Genomic DNA, 17,500 nt, shown 5'->3' on the forward strand with positions numbered 1-17,500 from the left:
TATATATATATTGAGAAAATGTATGTAGTATTGATAGTATTGAGAATTTGAATTAAAGAATGCATGGCAATGTAACCTTTTTTTTATATCATAAAATAGATGACATTCTGTGCTTTCTTTAAGTATTTCAAGCCATAATGTACTCTTTCTTCATTATGATACCAAATATTATGAATGAGCTGAAATAACTTTTGATCCCATGTATTTCACACCTATTTTTATCCTGCTGCATTACGAAGAAGAGTTTTTTCTATGCTTGAAAAATGTAAGAGAAAATTTAATGTCATTTATTTTATGAAAAATCATTTATATTGCCACAGCTTCTATTGTTCAGATGTAATATATATTTATATACATATCTGAATTTAAACTAATTTGCACTGATATTTTCATTATGTATTATTTGCTATTCATTACAAATTGCTCTGTTCTTTATAACACAAGCAACTTCTTTAGTTATCCATTATGACCATAATACATCCTTACTTTTCATAAGCTATCCCATATTTTTGTAAGAATACCATATTATCCATAAGAGAACCATATTCCACATGTGGATAGCATGAACTAGCTGTGACTATTACACTGTGTTTGCTGAAGGACAACTGAAGACTTACTCTAGAATGTTTAGCTGTGCCAGCAGTAGCGGCTTTAAACAAACTAACTGTCCAGCCAGCTTGCCAGCTCACTAGCCCATGAATTGGTGGTTTTAATGCCCTGTTTTACTCTTCTCTTTACTGAAGCTAAATACTGTCATAGAGACACAATATCTAAGAATGATGGAATATTGGAATATTGTATCCCTCGGACTCCCACCATCGTAGAACAAGGCAAATTTCCTGCTGACAACCCTGGTAAGTGCTGAACCTGATGATCATAATGATGATGCTGGTGATGATGATGATGCTGATGCTGATGACTGATCATAGGTGGCTCATTGCTACAGCTAGATATCTTAGGCAGCTACTGCTTCATCTTCTTGTCCTTGTTGTCTTTCGCCTCCTACTTCCTCTTCCTAAACTCTATCACCTCTTCTGTTTTGTATTTATTTGTACTGGCTGAGGTGTTCCCTGTGTATTTTGCCCTCCCCCATTCGTCATCCTGATTGCTTATCTTATAACAACAAGTATACATTGCAGTGATGTGATAGTTCTAAAGCATGGCTTCTTTTCAAAGAAAGGTTTTCACAATGAAGACATACAACATTGAGGCAGGTTGTGATAAGATTTCACCTGCAGAGTAAGTAATATAGAAACAAGATATTTTACATTAAAGTGGTATAAATGTCATTTTGAAAAAGAATATGTGACATTGGGGTGGGATATAACTTTGATGTGGAATACATAAGGATCAAGTAAAATAAATGACAAAAATAGGATATCTCATTTGAAAGCAGTAATGCACCATCAAGGTAGGCTATACAACTCTGAGGTAAAATATATGGCATTAAGAAGGGGTTATGACACAGAAATAGGTTATCTTATGGGTATCACATTGGAATAGTATATAGGACTATGAAATGATATATATGAGACTGAGTTGACATTCATGTCAAGTATACAGTTATAAGACTTTTCACAGGTAAATTTTGTTACTGAATGTGAAGCTTTTAGATTGAGGTCCTAGAGCATTAAACATTAACCCCATGAAGCTCATTTACTTCTTTCTCATAAACTACTAATGTATATCAGAGTGAAAAAATGGAAAGAAGTTGTGGACAATTGGGTTGGTAGGATGAAATCTAAAAAGGTGAAAACTGTTAACAGCCCAGACCACTTCATTGTAAGTAGACATCACAGTGTATTTTCAGTTCAATGTACTGTGTCCATAATCAAGATATGACTTTCAACAGTGCAATCTATGTAAGTGTAAGTAGGTACCATATTGTGGTGTACTTTGCAGTACTGTGACCAACAGCATAATTGTGGAACTGAGGAATGCTTAGATAGCTAAGTTTAAATCTTCCCATGGGAAAATGATTGACCTATATATTATCCAGAGAAACATTTAGTTTTTATTCATTTAGTACTATGGAAACTAAGATCGAACCTATAGATGCTTATTATTCACAAACGATTCGCATAATGGTGGCAGTGAATAATGTCCAAAATGACATTACTTACAGTATTGGTATGGTGAGCTGGTTGTTGAACTAAGGCTTTCAGAGTTTAGATGTGTAGCACTCTGAGTTATATAGGCTAATAGCACTGCCACATATCTGTATTGTAGATCAATTGTATGGAAGTATTAGTACATCCATGCTATTATTACTGCCAGACATTCATCTACATATACACAGATTCACTGAACACATACACACACAAATAAATTTGTAAACACATATTTGCGTATAGATTTTCAGGGTATTTCCTTTCATTATGTTAGGTATATTTATAAATTATGACATATTCCAACATTTCATTGAGGTTGCTGGTTGTTACAAGATAATTTGATGGAATGTATTAGTAACTAATTCTTGCATAACTTGGATGTCTAACAATAACCTTGTTCAAAGTGAAATTGTTTTCTAGACTTTTCATTGATAATCTTAACAATTAAATTGTTTTTTATATTTTAAACTATAATAGTTAATTACATTAAAAACTTTTCATTACTGTTACTTATTTTAATAAGATTTTGATGATGAAAGCTACAATAAAACTTCAACAGAATTCCAGCTAATAACTTAGAAGAATGGCAAAAATAGAGACTTAGTCCAGCACTCTTCCTATCTCTTTCAATTCCAGCAACCTCATATTTTAAAATGTTAAATTAGAAGCACCTTTTACATAGAAATTTCTCTATCATATTACTGCAATATATTTGTTGTTGCTGCTATTGTTGTTGTTGTTATTTGAATTGTTCCTCAGTTTTTGTCATGTTCATTTTTTGTTTGTTTGTTTTTTTTTCCATTTGTTTTCAATAGTTTTGTTTTGTTTTTTGCTGAAACGTCTAGCTTCCAAAGTAGTTTAAATCCATAGTTAAAAGCACAGAGTTCTGTTAGGTTGGAATGCTCAAGAAAAAAGAATGGAATTTTGTTTATTTAAAACTTATAATCCAGGTTTGGTATCTGTGTTAATGTCCAGCCTTGTTTAATTCATTTATCATCCATCATCATACAGCCCAGATGCTTCATACTAGTTCACACTAAAAAAAATCCATCAACAAATGGCCCAAACACACATGTCTACATCATACTATGTTATATCTACACATTTCTTCACAATAAACGTTCAAATGGTAAGTCAAACAGTAGTCAGATTTTCTGTAGTAAAGCATGCTACACTAACTATAATTAACCAAAATACAGAATATATATATATATATATATTATATATATATATATATATATATATATATATATATAAATATATCTTTGTATACGTATGTGTGTTTGTTTATATATATGTGTGTAGTATGTATACATGTTTGTGTGTATATATATATATATACACACACACACACACACACACATATGTATGTTTATGTATGTAGGTGTGAAAGTGTGTGTTACATCCTTTTTTCCATGCTTCCGTGGGTTGGATGAATATGTTATTTTAGTTATTGTTTTACAGCCAGATGTGTTTCCTAATGCTAACCCTTACCTGTTCTCAAGAGAGGGATCTTTTATTCCACACAGCTTCAAAGGCATGAAATGACCAGATAATCCGTTGATTGGAGAACAATAACAGCACAACCACTGCAACATTCATACAAATGATCACAGATATAAACAAGCACATACATGCCATGCACACTCATATTTAGTTTCAGTTTAATCTATTGATTACAAACATGAATAGAACTAAGGATTGCCAGACATACTTCCACATAACACAATTTCTACATCTTTAAATGAGTTTTGTTAGAATTATCACCCTTCCTCCCATGCATGCACATCCATCCAGGTCAATACACCCTTATATGACCTGTAAATTGTTTTCAATTCCAGTTACTAAGAGCCCAGTCTGAAGCAAAACACTGAGTAGACTGTCTCCTTTTGATAATAAAAAATACCTATCCACTCTACCCTGCTTATGCACTTCTATATCAAATTATGTATGAATTACATAAAATACATTTTAAAGTATTATATAACTCTACATTATAATTTATATATATATAATATATATATATATATATATATATATATATATATTTGTGTAATGTGGTAGGTAGAGCATAACATATAACCAATATTTAGAACTCTATTAGATTATAGTTCAAAATTTCCATTCATGAAGAGAAATATAATTATTAATCTAAATGTCTTCCTAAAGGTATATATATATATATATATGTGTGTGTAATCAAAATAAGCAACAATTATAATCACCTTATTTTAAATTGTATGGATAATACCATACTAAATTCTGGTTCCTCAACTTAAGTACCATATTCATCTGAATATATATATATATATATATATATATATATAAGAAAATGACATGACAAAGGAATAAATGATGATTTTATGAACTTCATTAGCTTACAGCTATTTCTGTAATAAGATGCTGTGGACTCATAGTTGAGTGCCTGACAGTTCACTGCATCTTATAGCAGAAACAGCTGTAAGCTAATAAGGTTTATAAGATAATCATTTACTTCTTTGTTATCTCATTTTCGTATTATGGCTCTATACTCATCAAACACTTCATTCTGAAGCATACATATACTGAGTTCTACACCAGGTTATTAGTCTTGCAATGCCTAAGCAAAATATATATATATATAAATACACACACACACAAAATCTGTTTAAGCTAGTGCTTGGAAAAACTCTTAGGTCACTGTTGCCAACATTTTTCTTGTCAAATTATATATGTTTGTATTGCATGATTTCCATATGGTCTTACTCAAACAAGCACACAGAACCATTAGTGAATCATTGATGTAGAACATGTAGGTGCAGTATGACTGAATAGTGAAGAAGTTTGCTCCATAACCATAAGGCTTTGGAGTCAATTCCACAGTATGATATCTTGACCAGAGATGTTTGTTTTCTGTAACCTTAATTTGAGCTACATCTTGTGTGTGAAGTTGGGTAGAGAGAAACTATAGAAGCTTGACTGGTGGATTGTATCTGAAATTCAAAAAGTACAGCCTTGTCAAATACTATATCATACTGATTCTGCTTAAGAATTATGTTAAGAATACACGTGTCTGTGGAATACACAGCCACAGCCATTTACGAGGAGGTACCCAAAAGTAACTAGAAACATTCTCTGTTGGACAACCCCATTGTAGTTCAAGCTTCCATCACTTGATGCAACCCTCTAGCATCAGTCTGCCAACCAGCATTATCGGGTGGGGTGGTGCTGTGCTGCCAAGTGGAGTATCTTTGTTTCACAGTGCTTCTCCTTTGTTCATTGAGTTTTGCAATAGCTGAAACAAAGGAACAACATGTTTCCATGAAATTCTGTTTTCTGCCTGGGAAAACAACTACTAAAACAGTTGTTATGCTTCAAACAGCTTACAAAGACACTGCCATGAGCAAAACATAAGTTTACGAGTGCTTTTCTTGCTTTAGGAATGGTCCCTTGTTGCTTGAAGATCAACCTCGTTCAGGGCGACTGTCGACCTCCTGAATGAAAAGCATCATGAAAATTCATGAACTGATTTTGGAGGACTGACACTGAACAATTGACAAACTTCTTGATACAACTGGTATGTTCTGGATCTCCAGCCAACGAATTTTGAATGAGGAATTGCAAATGAAAAAAGTTGCAGTAAGATTTGTACCTCACTTGCTCACGGAAGATCAAAAGCATTCATGACTGTGTACCATGATCTGAAAGAACAGTTGGAAGTTGATCGGGACCTTTTTTCAAAGGTCATCACTGGCAACGAAAGTTGTTGCTGTGGCCATGACCCGGAAACAAAGCAGCAATCAAGTCAATGAAAGCATTCAGTATCACCATGCCCACAAAAAGTGCATCAAGTGAAATCCAATGTCAAGATGATGCTGGTTTGTTTCATTGATGTGAAAGGAATTGTTCACACAATTTGTTTGACCTCCTGGTCAAACTGTTAACCAGACATTTTGTGAGGTATTTGTGAGATGTGGTGAGATGAAAACGCCCCAACTTGTGACAAAGTGGAGAGTGATGGTTTCATCACAACAATATGCCAGTGCACACCACCTTGAGTGTGAGGCAGTTTTCGACCAAAAATGGCATGACCCCACTTACTCACCCTCCCTATTCATCTAATCTTGCTCCCTGTGACATTTTTGTTCCTGAATAAAAAAGTACTGAAAGGAAAAGGTTTTGCAGATGTGGAAGAGGTGAAGAAAAACATGGCAGAGGCGTTAAAAGGCATCACTTTGCAAGAGTTCCAGAACTGCTTCAAACAGTGGAAAACACATCTGGACCAATGTAGTGCTTCAAATGGAGAATACGTTGAAGGCAATAAAAGTGTAAATATGTACGGCTAAGTGAAAAATAATATTGCAAAATTCCAGTTTCTTTTGGGTACCCCCTTGTACTTATTAATTCAGGAGCAGGTAATGCAGTTGATCAAACAGCTGAATCCTCATCATCAAACAATGAAGATTCACCACCATCTTCATCATCATCATCATTTTAATGTCTACTTTTCCATGCTTATGTGGGTCAGATGGAATTCATTGAAGCTGATCTTTTATTGTTGGATGCCCTTCCTGTTGCCAACCCTCACTCGTTTCCAAGTACGTTATGTTTCCCATGGCCAGACATGTTTTCATGAATGACACTGCCTATATGACAGTGATGTGTGTGGAGAGGGGGGAGGAACAAAGACGTTAGGGGAAATGTACACAGTAACCTTGTTGAAGTCAGTAATCTACAAAATCTCTGAGGTCACTCTCAACCTCTTTTCTTGTAAAATTGTATGTGTTTGTGTGCATGTGTGGTATGTTTCCCACAAAGTATTATTTAAATAAGCACACAGTTATTGAATTAAGTATCTAAAGAAGAGCCATTAGTGAATTATTGATACAGAATAAGCTGCATAATTAATGTAGAAGACATCTTATACTCAGTTGATTTCAAAGAGAATTACAACTCGGTGCTAAGTGGATATATGCTCACTTTTTGATTGTTCAGTTTTATGTAAAGTTACAGTTATCATAGCATTAGAACCACAATCATCAACACACACCACTTTTGCAGCCACTATTACTCGCTCTACAACCACTGACACTACTCCTCTACAACCACCACTACCACTATACAACTATCACCAGAGCTCAGCAATCACCTCTATACAATCACCACTACTCTCTACAACTGCCATTACCCGTTTCTGACCACTGCTACTCCTCTTCAACCATCATTATACTGTTACAACTGCCACCACTATACTTATAAAAGTGCCATCATTCCTATATCTACCCAACTATACTGTCACACTCCATCTTCTGTGTAACTATTATAACTACCACAATACTCCACTTCAGTAATCATTTGTCTAGCCTGCTGACTAGGCAATGTGTTGTGTCTAGACAACTGTACATATAGCACTTGTGGCTGTGTAGTAGCTTGATACCTGTACATTATATCACCTATAGCTCAGTACCAACTCACAACCCGTTCAAATATTCAACCAGCTTTTGTGATTTTTTAATATCTTGAATTACTGAGATGAATTTTGAAAAAGTTTTAGTTAACATTTTTAAAACTAAATTCCTCATCCAATTTTGATTTTTACATGCAGCTAGGTAGTTTGTGGTGTGGTTCTGTGTTCACCATACTTCCTGTAGAATTTGATACACAGAATACAATCTCTCTTGGCAGATGAGTTCCAGTTTGATTCAGTATTATGATAATACAATAACAAACACCACAGCACAAACTGAAGACATATTGGCAACAGCAAAGTCAGTTGTTAACAGGGCCATGTTAACCAGCTGAGTATTGTCTCATGTTTTTAATTAATGTATCACCCTAACTTTAATGACACAGTCTGCAGCTCCTCCCATATAGGCTGAGATAAATATTGATAGAAGAAGCAGCAAATAAAGTACATTTGGGGGCAATACATTGTAGAATCTGTAGAAAATACATAAAATACCTGACAGTATTTAGGTAGGTCCTTAAAACATTTTGAGTTGAAACCTTTCTAGAATTGACTTTACCTTTCATCCTCTGGCCCCAATAAAGTAAGTACCAGTAATATACTAGGAGCAAATTCAATTCACTATTCTAATGTTTTCTATAAATGTTGCTGCTGTAAGGCAGCAGTATTAACCTACAATGAAAATGTTGCTGTGTATTGGAAGCTAATACTTTGAAATCCACCCCCATCTAGTATGGCTGTTGTTTCAGCCGTTACCATCTCCCATCACCAGTAAGCTATAGTTGTACTCAAGATTTTCTTTTCCAGTTAGGGACCAGGGACACCTTTTCAACATTACATTTGAAATTTGTATGAAGTTTTTCTTTTCTTCGTTTATTTTTTTCTTTGATGGCTTCTTTGACATTATTTTATACAGACATGCATCACATACATAAATGCACACAACCACAGACTTGCAGTCCATTTATCTCTGATTTTAGTTAGCATGTCTATATGAGCACAACTAATATTCCCCCCACCTCACATTTCCATCCTCCACTACAATACATGTAGTTTCTAGAGATAAGGTTGAGATTGCCTGTTATTTTACCCCACTTCAACTTTCCTCGTTGATCTGCGTCCCCACGATCTCTTGGTTTCCTGTCCTTCACCCAGTCTTCTTAGCTTGCTTTGCTCAATAGCTGTAGTTTCCTCCGTCCCCACTAGCCTTCTCCTTTATTCCCTGTTAAAATTGTAACCATGGTAACCAGATGCAGTATTTTGTAACCCACATTGCTACATTGCTAAAGTGTTGTTATATTGTTACTGGTGTTGTATTTGAAGTTTTCTTAAATGCGAAAATCTCTCTAGCCAAGCATTTCATGATGTAAGTATCGTGTCTCTAAATAATGATTTCTAACATAAGGCTACATATTTGCAGAAACAAAAGTTGTTTGTATTACCAGGACAATGAAAAGCAAAGTCAACCTTGGTGCAATTATTGCAAGAGCACAAATAATAAGAAAAAGATTTGAAGTCAGAATCTAAATGATTGTATCTTAATAGTTAATAAGGCATTTATTTCATGCTCCACCAATACTGTCAACCATCATCTAATTGCTACAATAAAGATTTTTAACATAAGTACAAAGCCTCAAATTTGGGGTTGTAAACATCCAATTAAAGTAACCTCACTATATTACTAGGTCTTTATTTGATTAACTGCAGACAGAGAAAATTAAGGTCAGCCCCAGTAGGATTTGAACTCGTAAAATAAATCAACATTGCTAAATACCTTAGGACATCTTATCCAATGCTCTACCCATTCTGTTCTGTTGGCAGCAAGCCACACATTAATAGAGGAAGCAATTGAGAAAATTGACCCAGTACTTAATTAAGACTCCATTTTATAAATCTCATAAGGAAGAAAGACAAGGCCAATTTTAGCAAGATATACTCAGTCCATAAAGAACATGAGTAAATACTGCTAGGCATTGTGTCCAATACTCTACTAATTCTTGCTAATCCAAATGAGATTTGTGACCTGATGTTACTGGTATCACTTGAAATGAATATACATACATCTTTTTACTCTAGTTTGACTGGTATCTAGGCAAAACAAATTATCACCATCAGTATTAATCCAACAGAGGTCAACTTGATTTTCATCCATTTGGGATCAATAAAATATTCCAAATGACTGGCTTTGTCCCTATATTAGAAATGATAATAATAATTGTTATTATTATTGTTCTCATTAATATTAAGGGTAGTGTATTTCAGAATATGCCATGCAAAATGCCTTGCTTTATTCATGTACTTTTACATTTGTGTTCAATCTTGATCAAGATGATAAAAATAATATCAATCAAATGTTTAGGTTACTATAATTGTTACTATAATTACTATAACAGGTTACTGAAATATATACTCTTGTCCCTACATCAAAAATTATTATTATTATTATTATTATTATTATCATCATCATTATTATTATTAAGGCAGCAACTTGGCAGAGTTGTTAGCATGCTGAGCAAAATGCTTAGCAGCATTTCATCCATCCTTACATACTGAGTTCAAATTCCATCAAAGTCAACTTTACCTTTCATCCTTTCAGGGTCAGTGATATAAGTACCAGTTGAACATTAGGGTCAATGTAATCAACTATTCCCCTCCCCCAAATTTCAGGCCTTGTGCCTATAGTAGAAGGGATTATTATTATAAAGGCAGCAAGCTGGCAGAATCATTAGCATGCTGGGCAAAATGTTTGGCGGTATTTCATCTGTCTTCATGTTCTGAGTTCAAATTCTGCCAAGGTCAGCTTTGCCTTTCATCCTTTCAAGATTGATGAAATAAGTACAGTTGAGCATTGGAGTCAATGTAGTTTAACTAGTCCCCTCCCCAAAATTTCAGGCCTTGTGCCTAGAGTAGAAAATATTATTATTATTATTATTATTACAACTACTGCAGCAAGCTGGCAGAATTGTTAGTGCATTGGACAAAATACTTTGCAGCATTTTGTTCTGTTTTTTACAATCTGATTTCTGACTGGGGTCAACTTTGCTTTTCATTCTTTCAGGGTCAAATACTGGGGTCAGTGTAATTTACTAACTCTCACCCTCTAAAGAATTGCTGGCCTTGTACCAAAATTTGAAACAATTATTTTTATTGCTGTTGTTGTTATTGTTATTATTATTATTATTATTATTATTATTATCATTATTATTGTTATTGTTATTATTATTATTATTGTTATTATTATTATTATGGCAAGCTGGCAGAATCATTAGCATGCCAGACAAAATGCTTAGTGGTATTTTGTTTGTCTTAATGTTCTGAGTCCAAATTCCGCCATGGTCAACTTCACCTTTCATCCCTTCAGGGTTGATGAAATAAGTACCAGTTGAACACTGGGGGTCAATGTAATCGATTAGCCCTCCTCCTAATATTTCAAGTCTTGTGCCTGTAGTATTAATTATTCTTATTATTATTGAAGGTGATGGGTTGGCTGAAATTTTAGTGTAAGACTAAATACCTTGGGGTATTTGTTTCAGGTCTTTTTTCTAAGTTCAAATCCCATCAATGTCAACTTTGTCTTTCATCTTTTCAGAGTCGATAAAATAAAGCACCAGTCAAGTACGGAGCCTATACAATAACAAACCATCTCCCTTCAAAATTACTAGCTTTGTGTCTAAATTAGAAACAATTATTATTATTATTGTCTTTTATTTTTTAGCCCAGAGATGGAAAATTTATGAAAGCTGATTTGGAAGTCTGTGATTTTCTTGACTTATTAATTTTGTGTGTTTATGGCACTTTAGTTGTGTTCTACTCTGGAGTTACATATCTCACTCTCCCTAGTTGTCTGACTGTCTTGTCTCCCTTGTTTCCATCATTATCATTATGTTGTTGTTGTTCTCCTTGCAGTGCTATCAAAGAACAGTAAGACATTGAACACCACAATCTTGAACCCTCATGTACACCTTCTTGGTGACGATGCAGCATGCATTGCCTATGTTCGACTCACACAGTATATTGACAGGTAAAGACAACTTTCTAAATCTCAGCACTATATTCACTACCACTATCATCATAATATCACTATCAACATAACACCATCATTATAATAACTGTCGTCCTCATTGTTTTCGACATTATTACTCTTTTAAAATCTGTTTCTCTGTACATGATTTGTCACTTGTTGCTTGTTGTTTAGACCCTGGTTGAGGGTTATAATTGTAAGTATCGCATAGATATGCAACACAGCTTCTTTATACTTCAGTCTTATATGATCTAGAAAAGTTTCCCATTAATGGACTTCGTCCATCTCTCATCTCTTGAATCAGTAGTTCCCTATCTGAATGCATCATTGCAGAATGCATCATTGCAGAATGCATCATTGCAGAATGCATCATTGCAGAATGCATTGACTTACTGCTCCACTCTCAGTCAACTCTGGTGTACCCCTAGGTTTAATCTTTGTCCCCCACTTTCTTTTATGTGTTACCATACCTAACAATACCCATTCTTATGCAAATAATCCAACCTTTCATTCCTACCCAGCCTTTCCCCACCAAGCATTATCCACACACAACCTAAACACTATGCACCAAACTTGTATTGATTCCAGAATGGATACCTTAAAAGGATACCTTAAATGCATCATTCTTTTAAATGCAAAACACTCAAGCCTTACTTATACCAAGAAAACACCACTGCATTGCACCACATCCCCTAAACATGAGTAGCACTCAGCTTGAGCCCTCACAATTGCTCTAAATGCTGGGCCTCATTTTCACCAAGGATCTCTCCTGGTAAAAGCACACCTTTAGTAAAGCTAGGACCACATCCCTTCTCTTTAAGGCCAGAAAACATTTTAGCCCTTAACATATGCTGACAATCTGCGAGGTCTAAGGGAAGCTGCCAATGGAGTATTTCTCCCACATCTAGGAAGGTGCTGTTCCGTGCACACAAACGTGTCCTGGACTGGTTCCAGAGAAGGACCACTCAACTGTTGGCATTAAATCGCTAACAGTCATGCTTCAGCCTCTAATTCATAAGCATGCTGTCTCTTCTCTCTGTATTTTATATTGCCACTATAATGGTCTCTGTTCCTTGAAACTGGATGGATGACTGATGTATCTTTTCCATTCAGGCCCCCTCAACCCACTCATCTCTCCACTTCTTGTTAACCTTGTTCATCCAGTTTTCCCATTTGATCCCACAATAACCACTATCTCCAGTCCTTCCCCCCCCCCCCAGAACATTGCTCCACTGGAATCTCTGCCCTGCACATATCCTTTCTACAGGTGTTTATCTGCAACATTTGACACAAAACATTAGCAACATCAAGCTCACCAATTTCAGAGGGTCTGCAAAGTTCATGAGCACTTCTTCTTTCAGACTAAGTAAAGGAAAAAAAAAACATCTAATCAGTGGTGTTTAGTTTCCTCACATTTCACTTAACTACATTTAACCAAATCTTCCTCACTCTACCTCTTATGAAATCTTCTACCAATACCAGTTTATATTACAATATAGTAAACGTTTCCTGCTTACATTATGTCATCTCCCTAACACGATCTTATATATGTGTAATCACTGCTCACTAAATAGGCCCTTTTGAAAACCCTGGTCACCAGTTAATATTCACCATTCTTAGCTCCTGTTACAAACTGTTATCAATATGTAAATTAGCTTACTCACTTTTATAGCACTATGTTGCTGTCAATTTTGAACAAAGAAACCTGCAATCAAAAGAACCTCAACCACAATCATTTTGTTTGTTTAGTGGTATTCAGGACTAAATGATTGTATGAGGGTCAGCTGAAAAGCTCATAGACTGATCAAGATACTCTCATGAATTGTGATCAAATGAGGTTTAGTTTTCAACATAGTCTACATCAGTGTTGCAGTGTTTCAATCCCATTGGTGAAGTAGCTTTCAACCTGTTGGTCAAAAAGTCATCAACAGCAGATGTGATGCTATCATCACTGCGATAGTGGTTTCCTACCAAGTGTTTCTCCATGTTGGAGAACAGATGATAGCCAGATAGGGCCAAATCAGGAAAATGGGGATGGTGATCAAGCAGTTCAAAACCACAGTCATGCACAGCATCCTTTGAAACCAAGAACTTGTGTGCTGGAGTATTGTCCTGATGAAACAAGACCCCTTTTGTCACTTTTCCTAGGTGTTTGGTCTTGATAGCCTCTACTTACTACCTCAGCAAGTTGGCATAGTACTCTCCATTGATGGTGTGGCCCTTTTGAAGATAGTCAATAAATAATGCCTTTTGCATAAAAAAAAACAGGATATCACCTTCCCTGCAGATGAAATGATATTGGCCTTCTTTGGAGCAGCATTCATTATCTCTTTGTCTCTGGTTTAAAGTGATGAAGCCAACATCATCCTAGGTTAGAAAACATTCAAGAAAACCAGCTGGATCTGCCAGAAACAATGTCAGGTTTTTCCAAGATATAATCAGCCTGGTGTGCTTATGGTCAGGTGTCAGAAGACATGGCACCTACCAAGCAGAAACCTTTGTCATGCCAAGTTCATTGTGCAGGATATTCTGAATTATCTCATGGGATATGCTAATAGCATTGGCTATTTGATTTGTAGTCAATCACCTGTCATCCATCACCGTGTGGTGAACATGATCAATGTTTTCCTTGGTGGCAGCAGTCTTCAAGACTCTCTCTTCCCCTCCTAAATTCAGAAGCTCTCTTTTGCACTGTTGGTAAAGCTGGAGTGTTATCCCCTAATGTAGCAACTATGTCAGCATGAATGTTGTTGGGTGCTAAACCGTTTTTCTGCAGGTAACTTGATAACACAACAATGTCGAAATTTGCCCATTTTCAAGAGAAGTTGCTACTAGTTGCTACTAGTTTTCTTTTAACAATCAGATATGTGTTTACCTGGAAAGAAACAATGTAGTTGTTAATAATAAGTGTTGAAATTAATGCATGCAAGATTTCACAGCTCTAGCATCATTCTTTCATAGTCATGAACTTTTCAGTCCAGCTTCATATAAGTATCATCACTTACTTTACACACTAAGGTGTGATTTGATGAGATTTGGCTGATATTTCTAACAGGTCAAGTAACCACTTAGAGACTGCCTTGTTAATATATATATTTAGAGAGTTATAAGCTGTGATCTCAGAACATTGGGGTTAACCCTTTCTGTTGAAAAACACTACTTCTCTTTTGATTTATTTTGAAAATAACAAATTTAGTGAAATAACTGTAATTATGAAGCTGGTGTTTAGAGCATAAATTAACTTGAAATTTTAATGAAAGGTTCTAATTTAGATTCCTTTTAAAACAGATAATTTGTATCAAAGGACTAAAGGTGGTCTCAGATTAAACAACAACAGAGAATGCTTAACAAGATAGGAACTTTGGTTACCCCTTATCTATGTCATTTTAGTCCTGAAGGTATTTAGTCTGTAGCAAATCTATCCTATTTTATACATTTTGATTAACTGCATATTTTAATATTATGAGTACCACAGTGAGGTATGTATTTCGGTTGTAAGTAATCCATGAGTAAAACTGTTCATTCCTGTTGTTATTGTAATTTCAGAGATGGTGTTCCAATCACTGTTCAGTCAGAGGAGACAAGAGTGTGGCAAAGGAAGGATGGCAAATGGCAGAATGTACATTTTCATCGCTCAGGATCATTGCAAGCTGTCTCATCAAAATAGAAGTGTAAAAAATCTACTTAACTCTATCAACAAATCTAACTACTACCACCACCACTACTACTACAACTACGACAACCACCAACAACCACCATGACCACTACAAACAACAGGATAACGATGATGATGATGATGATGATGATGATGATGATGAAGATATCGACTTCTTTCATTACGACAAATACCACAATAAGCAGATGTAAAAAAAAAAGTTGCTACTAACCACTTACATAGACTTTTTCTCCTATTGTCTTTTCACCTTGTCTGGTATCTCTGTCCTGCTACTTCTCTCTTGGTTTCTTTCCCTCTTCTTCTAGCTTACCTCTCTCGCTGTTTCTGTCTTACTCTTCTTTTTTATCATTTGCTCACTCTCACATATGTATACACATACACACATGCAAGCCACTCTACTATTCTATCAATTAGGGTACCACACCATTGTGAACCAGCTAGACATACATACCATCCAATCAATAAATATTATACATTAATGATGCAACACTACCACAAAACTATACCAGCTGTACAACCACATAAACTACCCAGCCATCACAACCCAACTCAATAATATCACTATATACCAACTATACAATACTACCACTATAGACCAATTGTACTATGGTTCTATACCTCAACTATAGAACTCTACTACACCCACCATGTACCAACTAAACAATAATACCATTGTACACTTCACTGTACATCTAACGGATCACCATCTATTTACTGTTAACCCTAATAATTTAGGGTATCTTATAAGTTATCAGGGTTGATGAAGTTAAAATAACTAGAGGTATTACACACACACACACACTTTGATGATGGCACAGTGTATAGAGAAATGTACAAGATACTTTATTCTAAAGTTTTATAACCTGTCTGTTCTAAGTTCAAATCTAACTGGCAGTGAATTCTGCCTTTCATCCTTCTGGGCTGTGTGCAGAGTTGTCGATAAAATATAAAACAATAATGTATTGGGGGTTATGTGTAAACAGCACCTCTTCCTTCTAAAAACATATTAATGCTGTTGTTGTCGTCCTTGTCCTTTATCCCCCTCCCCCCACGTCTACCCATAATATAATATTGAAATACTCAGATCCTTCCCTTATATGATGTGGTTGCCGTGACTACTAGTGGCTGTGTAAAGTGGGGGCAGGGGTACTACTTGCAGCAATCTCATTTAATATACAAATTAGACTACAGACACAAAACCACAGCAGTGTCCTCTACCTCTTCCTCCACAACTCTTGCCCCCACCATCAACTCTTTATCTAACTATTTATCTGTCTCTTTATGGGATATTTCACTATCTATTTCTCTGATACCTGTTGATCTAATGTCTGTCTTTCTTGATCTGCCTACTCTTTAACTTCCTCTCAGTACCAGCAAGGAAAACAAAAATGACAATACTCTCCCCATTTTTCTCTCTGTCTCCCCCTTCATCATCATTATTCTTTCTGGTGGTTACCCATGCTTCTGCTACAAACTATTGATAGAAATCTACCAAACTCTGTATAATGAACAATTTCATTTTTCCTTTCTTTCTCTTTTTGGACACAACAAACTAACTTGATGCTAAAATTGTTCCAAAGTGTCTAATTATTATTATTACTATTATCATTATTATTATTATTATTATTATTATTATTATTATTATTAGCATTATAATTATTATTACTATTATCATTATTGTTGTTATTGTTATTGTTATGACCATCAGATTTGTTTCTCTCTCGCTGTTAATATTCTTGCTATTATGACCTGTGTTGTAAATTAACAAAATTTAAATTTAAATAATATATAAAGTAAATCAACAGATTTAACTATTTTATGTCTATGTGCATATATATATGTATTTATATATATACACACACATCTAATCACACACACACATTTGTGTACATATATGCACAAATATTTAAACACAGCGTGTACATGTGTGCAAGTGTGTGTATATATATATATATAAATCCATACACACATATGTATATGTGTGTATGTGTATATATGTATATATCTATATACACACATACACACACACATGCATACACACATGTATATTTGCATACATATATAATTTTTGTTCATAATATTTTACTGACAACATGGTAAAAAGATATCAATTTTAACTTGGTGTGTGTATGTATGTGCATTAAGTAGTTAACTAGGGCTAGTCAAACTGTGTAGTACTAACAACTTAACTGTGTACACAAGATGCCTGCATTTTTCTTGGCTGGTTTCTCACAGTGTTATCACAC

At 35.0% G+C, this 17,500-nt stretch overlaps 1 protein-coding gene across 40 annotated transcripts in view; it reads left to right on the forward strand.

The window, feature by feature from the left end:
• Positions 1-15,803, forward strand: part of LOC115212079 (calcium/calmodulin-dependent protein kinase type II delta chain) — a 429,066-nt gene extending 413,263 nt beyond the window's left edge. For 38 of the 40 annotated variants that reach the window (XM_036502876.1, XM_036502877.1, XM_036502875.1 and 35 more), the window contains 3 exons: positions 744-854; positions 11,464-11,578; positions 15,125-15,803. In XM_036502876.1, the coding sequence (XP_036358769.1) occupies positions 744-854; positions 11,464-11,578; positions 15,125-15,245 (347 nt within the window). In that variant the 3' untranslated portion in view covers positions 15,246-15,803. The remainder of the gene's footprint in view (positions 1-743; positions 855-11,463; positions 11,579-15,124) is intronic. The other 2 variants (XM_036502884.1, XM_036502903.1) reach the window with 1 other exon arrangement.
• The last annotated feature ends 1,697 nt before the right edge of the window (positions 15,804-17,500 follow it).

Source organism: Octopus sinensis, linkage group LG5 (genome assembly GCF_006345805.1).
Source record: "Octopus sinensis linkage group LG5, ASM634580v1, whole genome shotgun sequence".
Taxonomy (NCBI): Eukaryota; Metazoa; Mollusca; class Cephalopoda; order Octopoda; family Octopodidae; genus Octopus; species Octopus sinensis.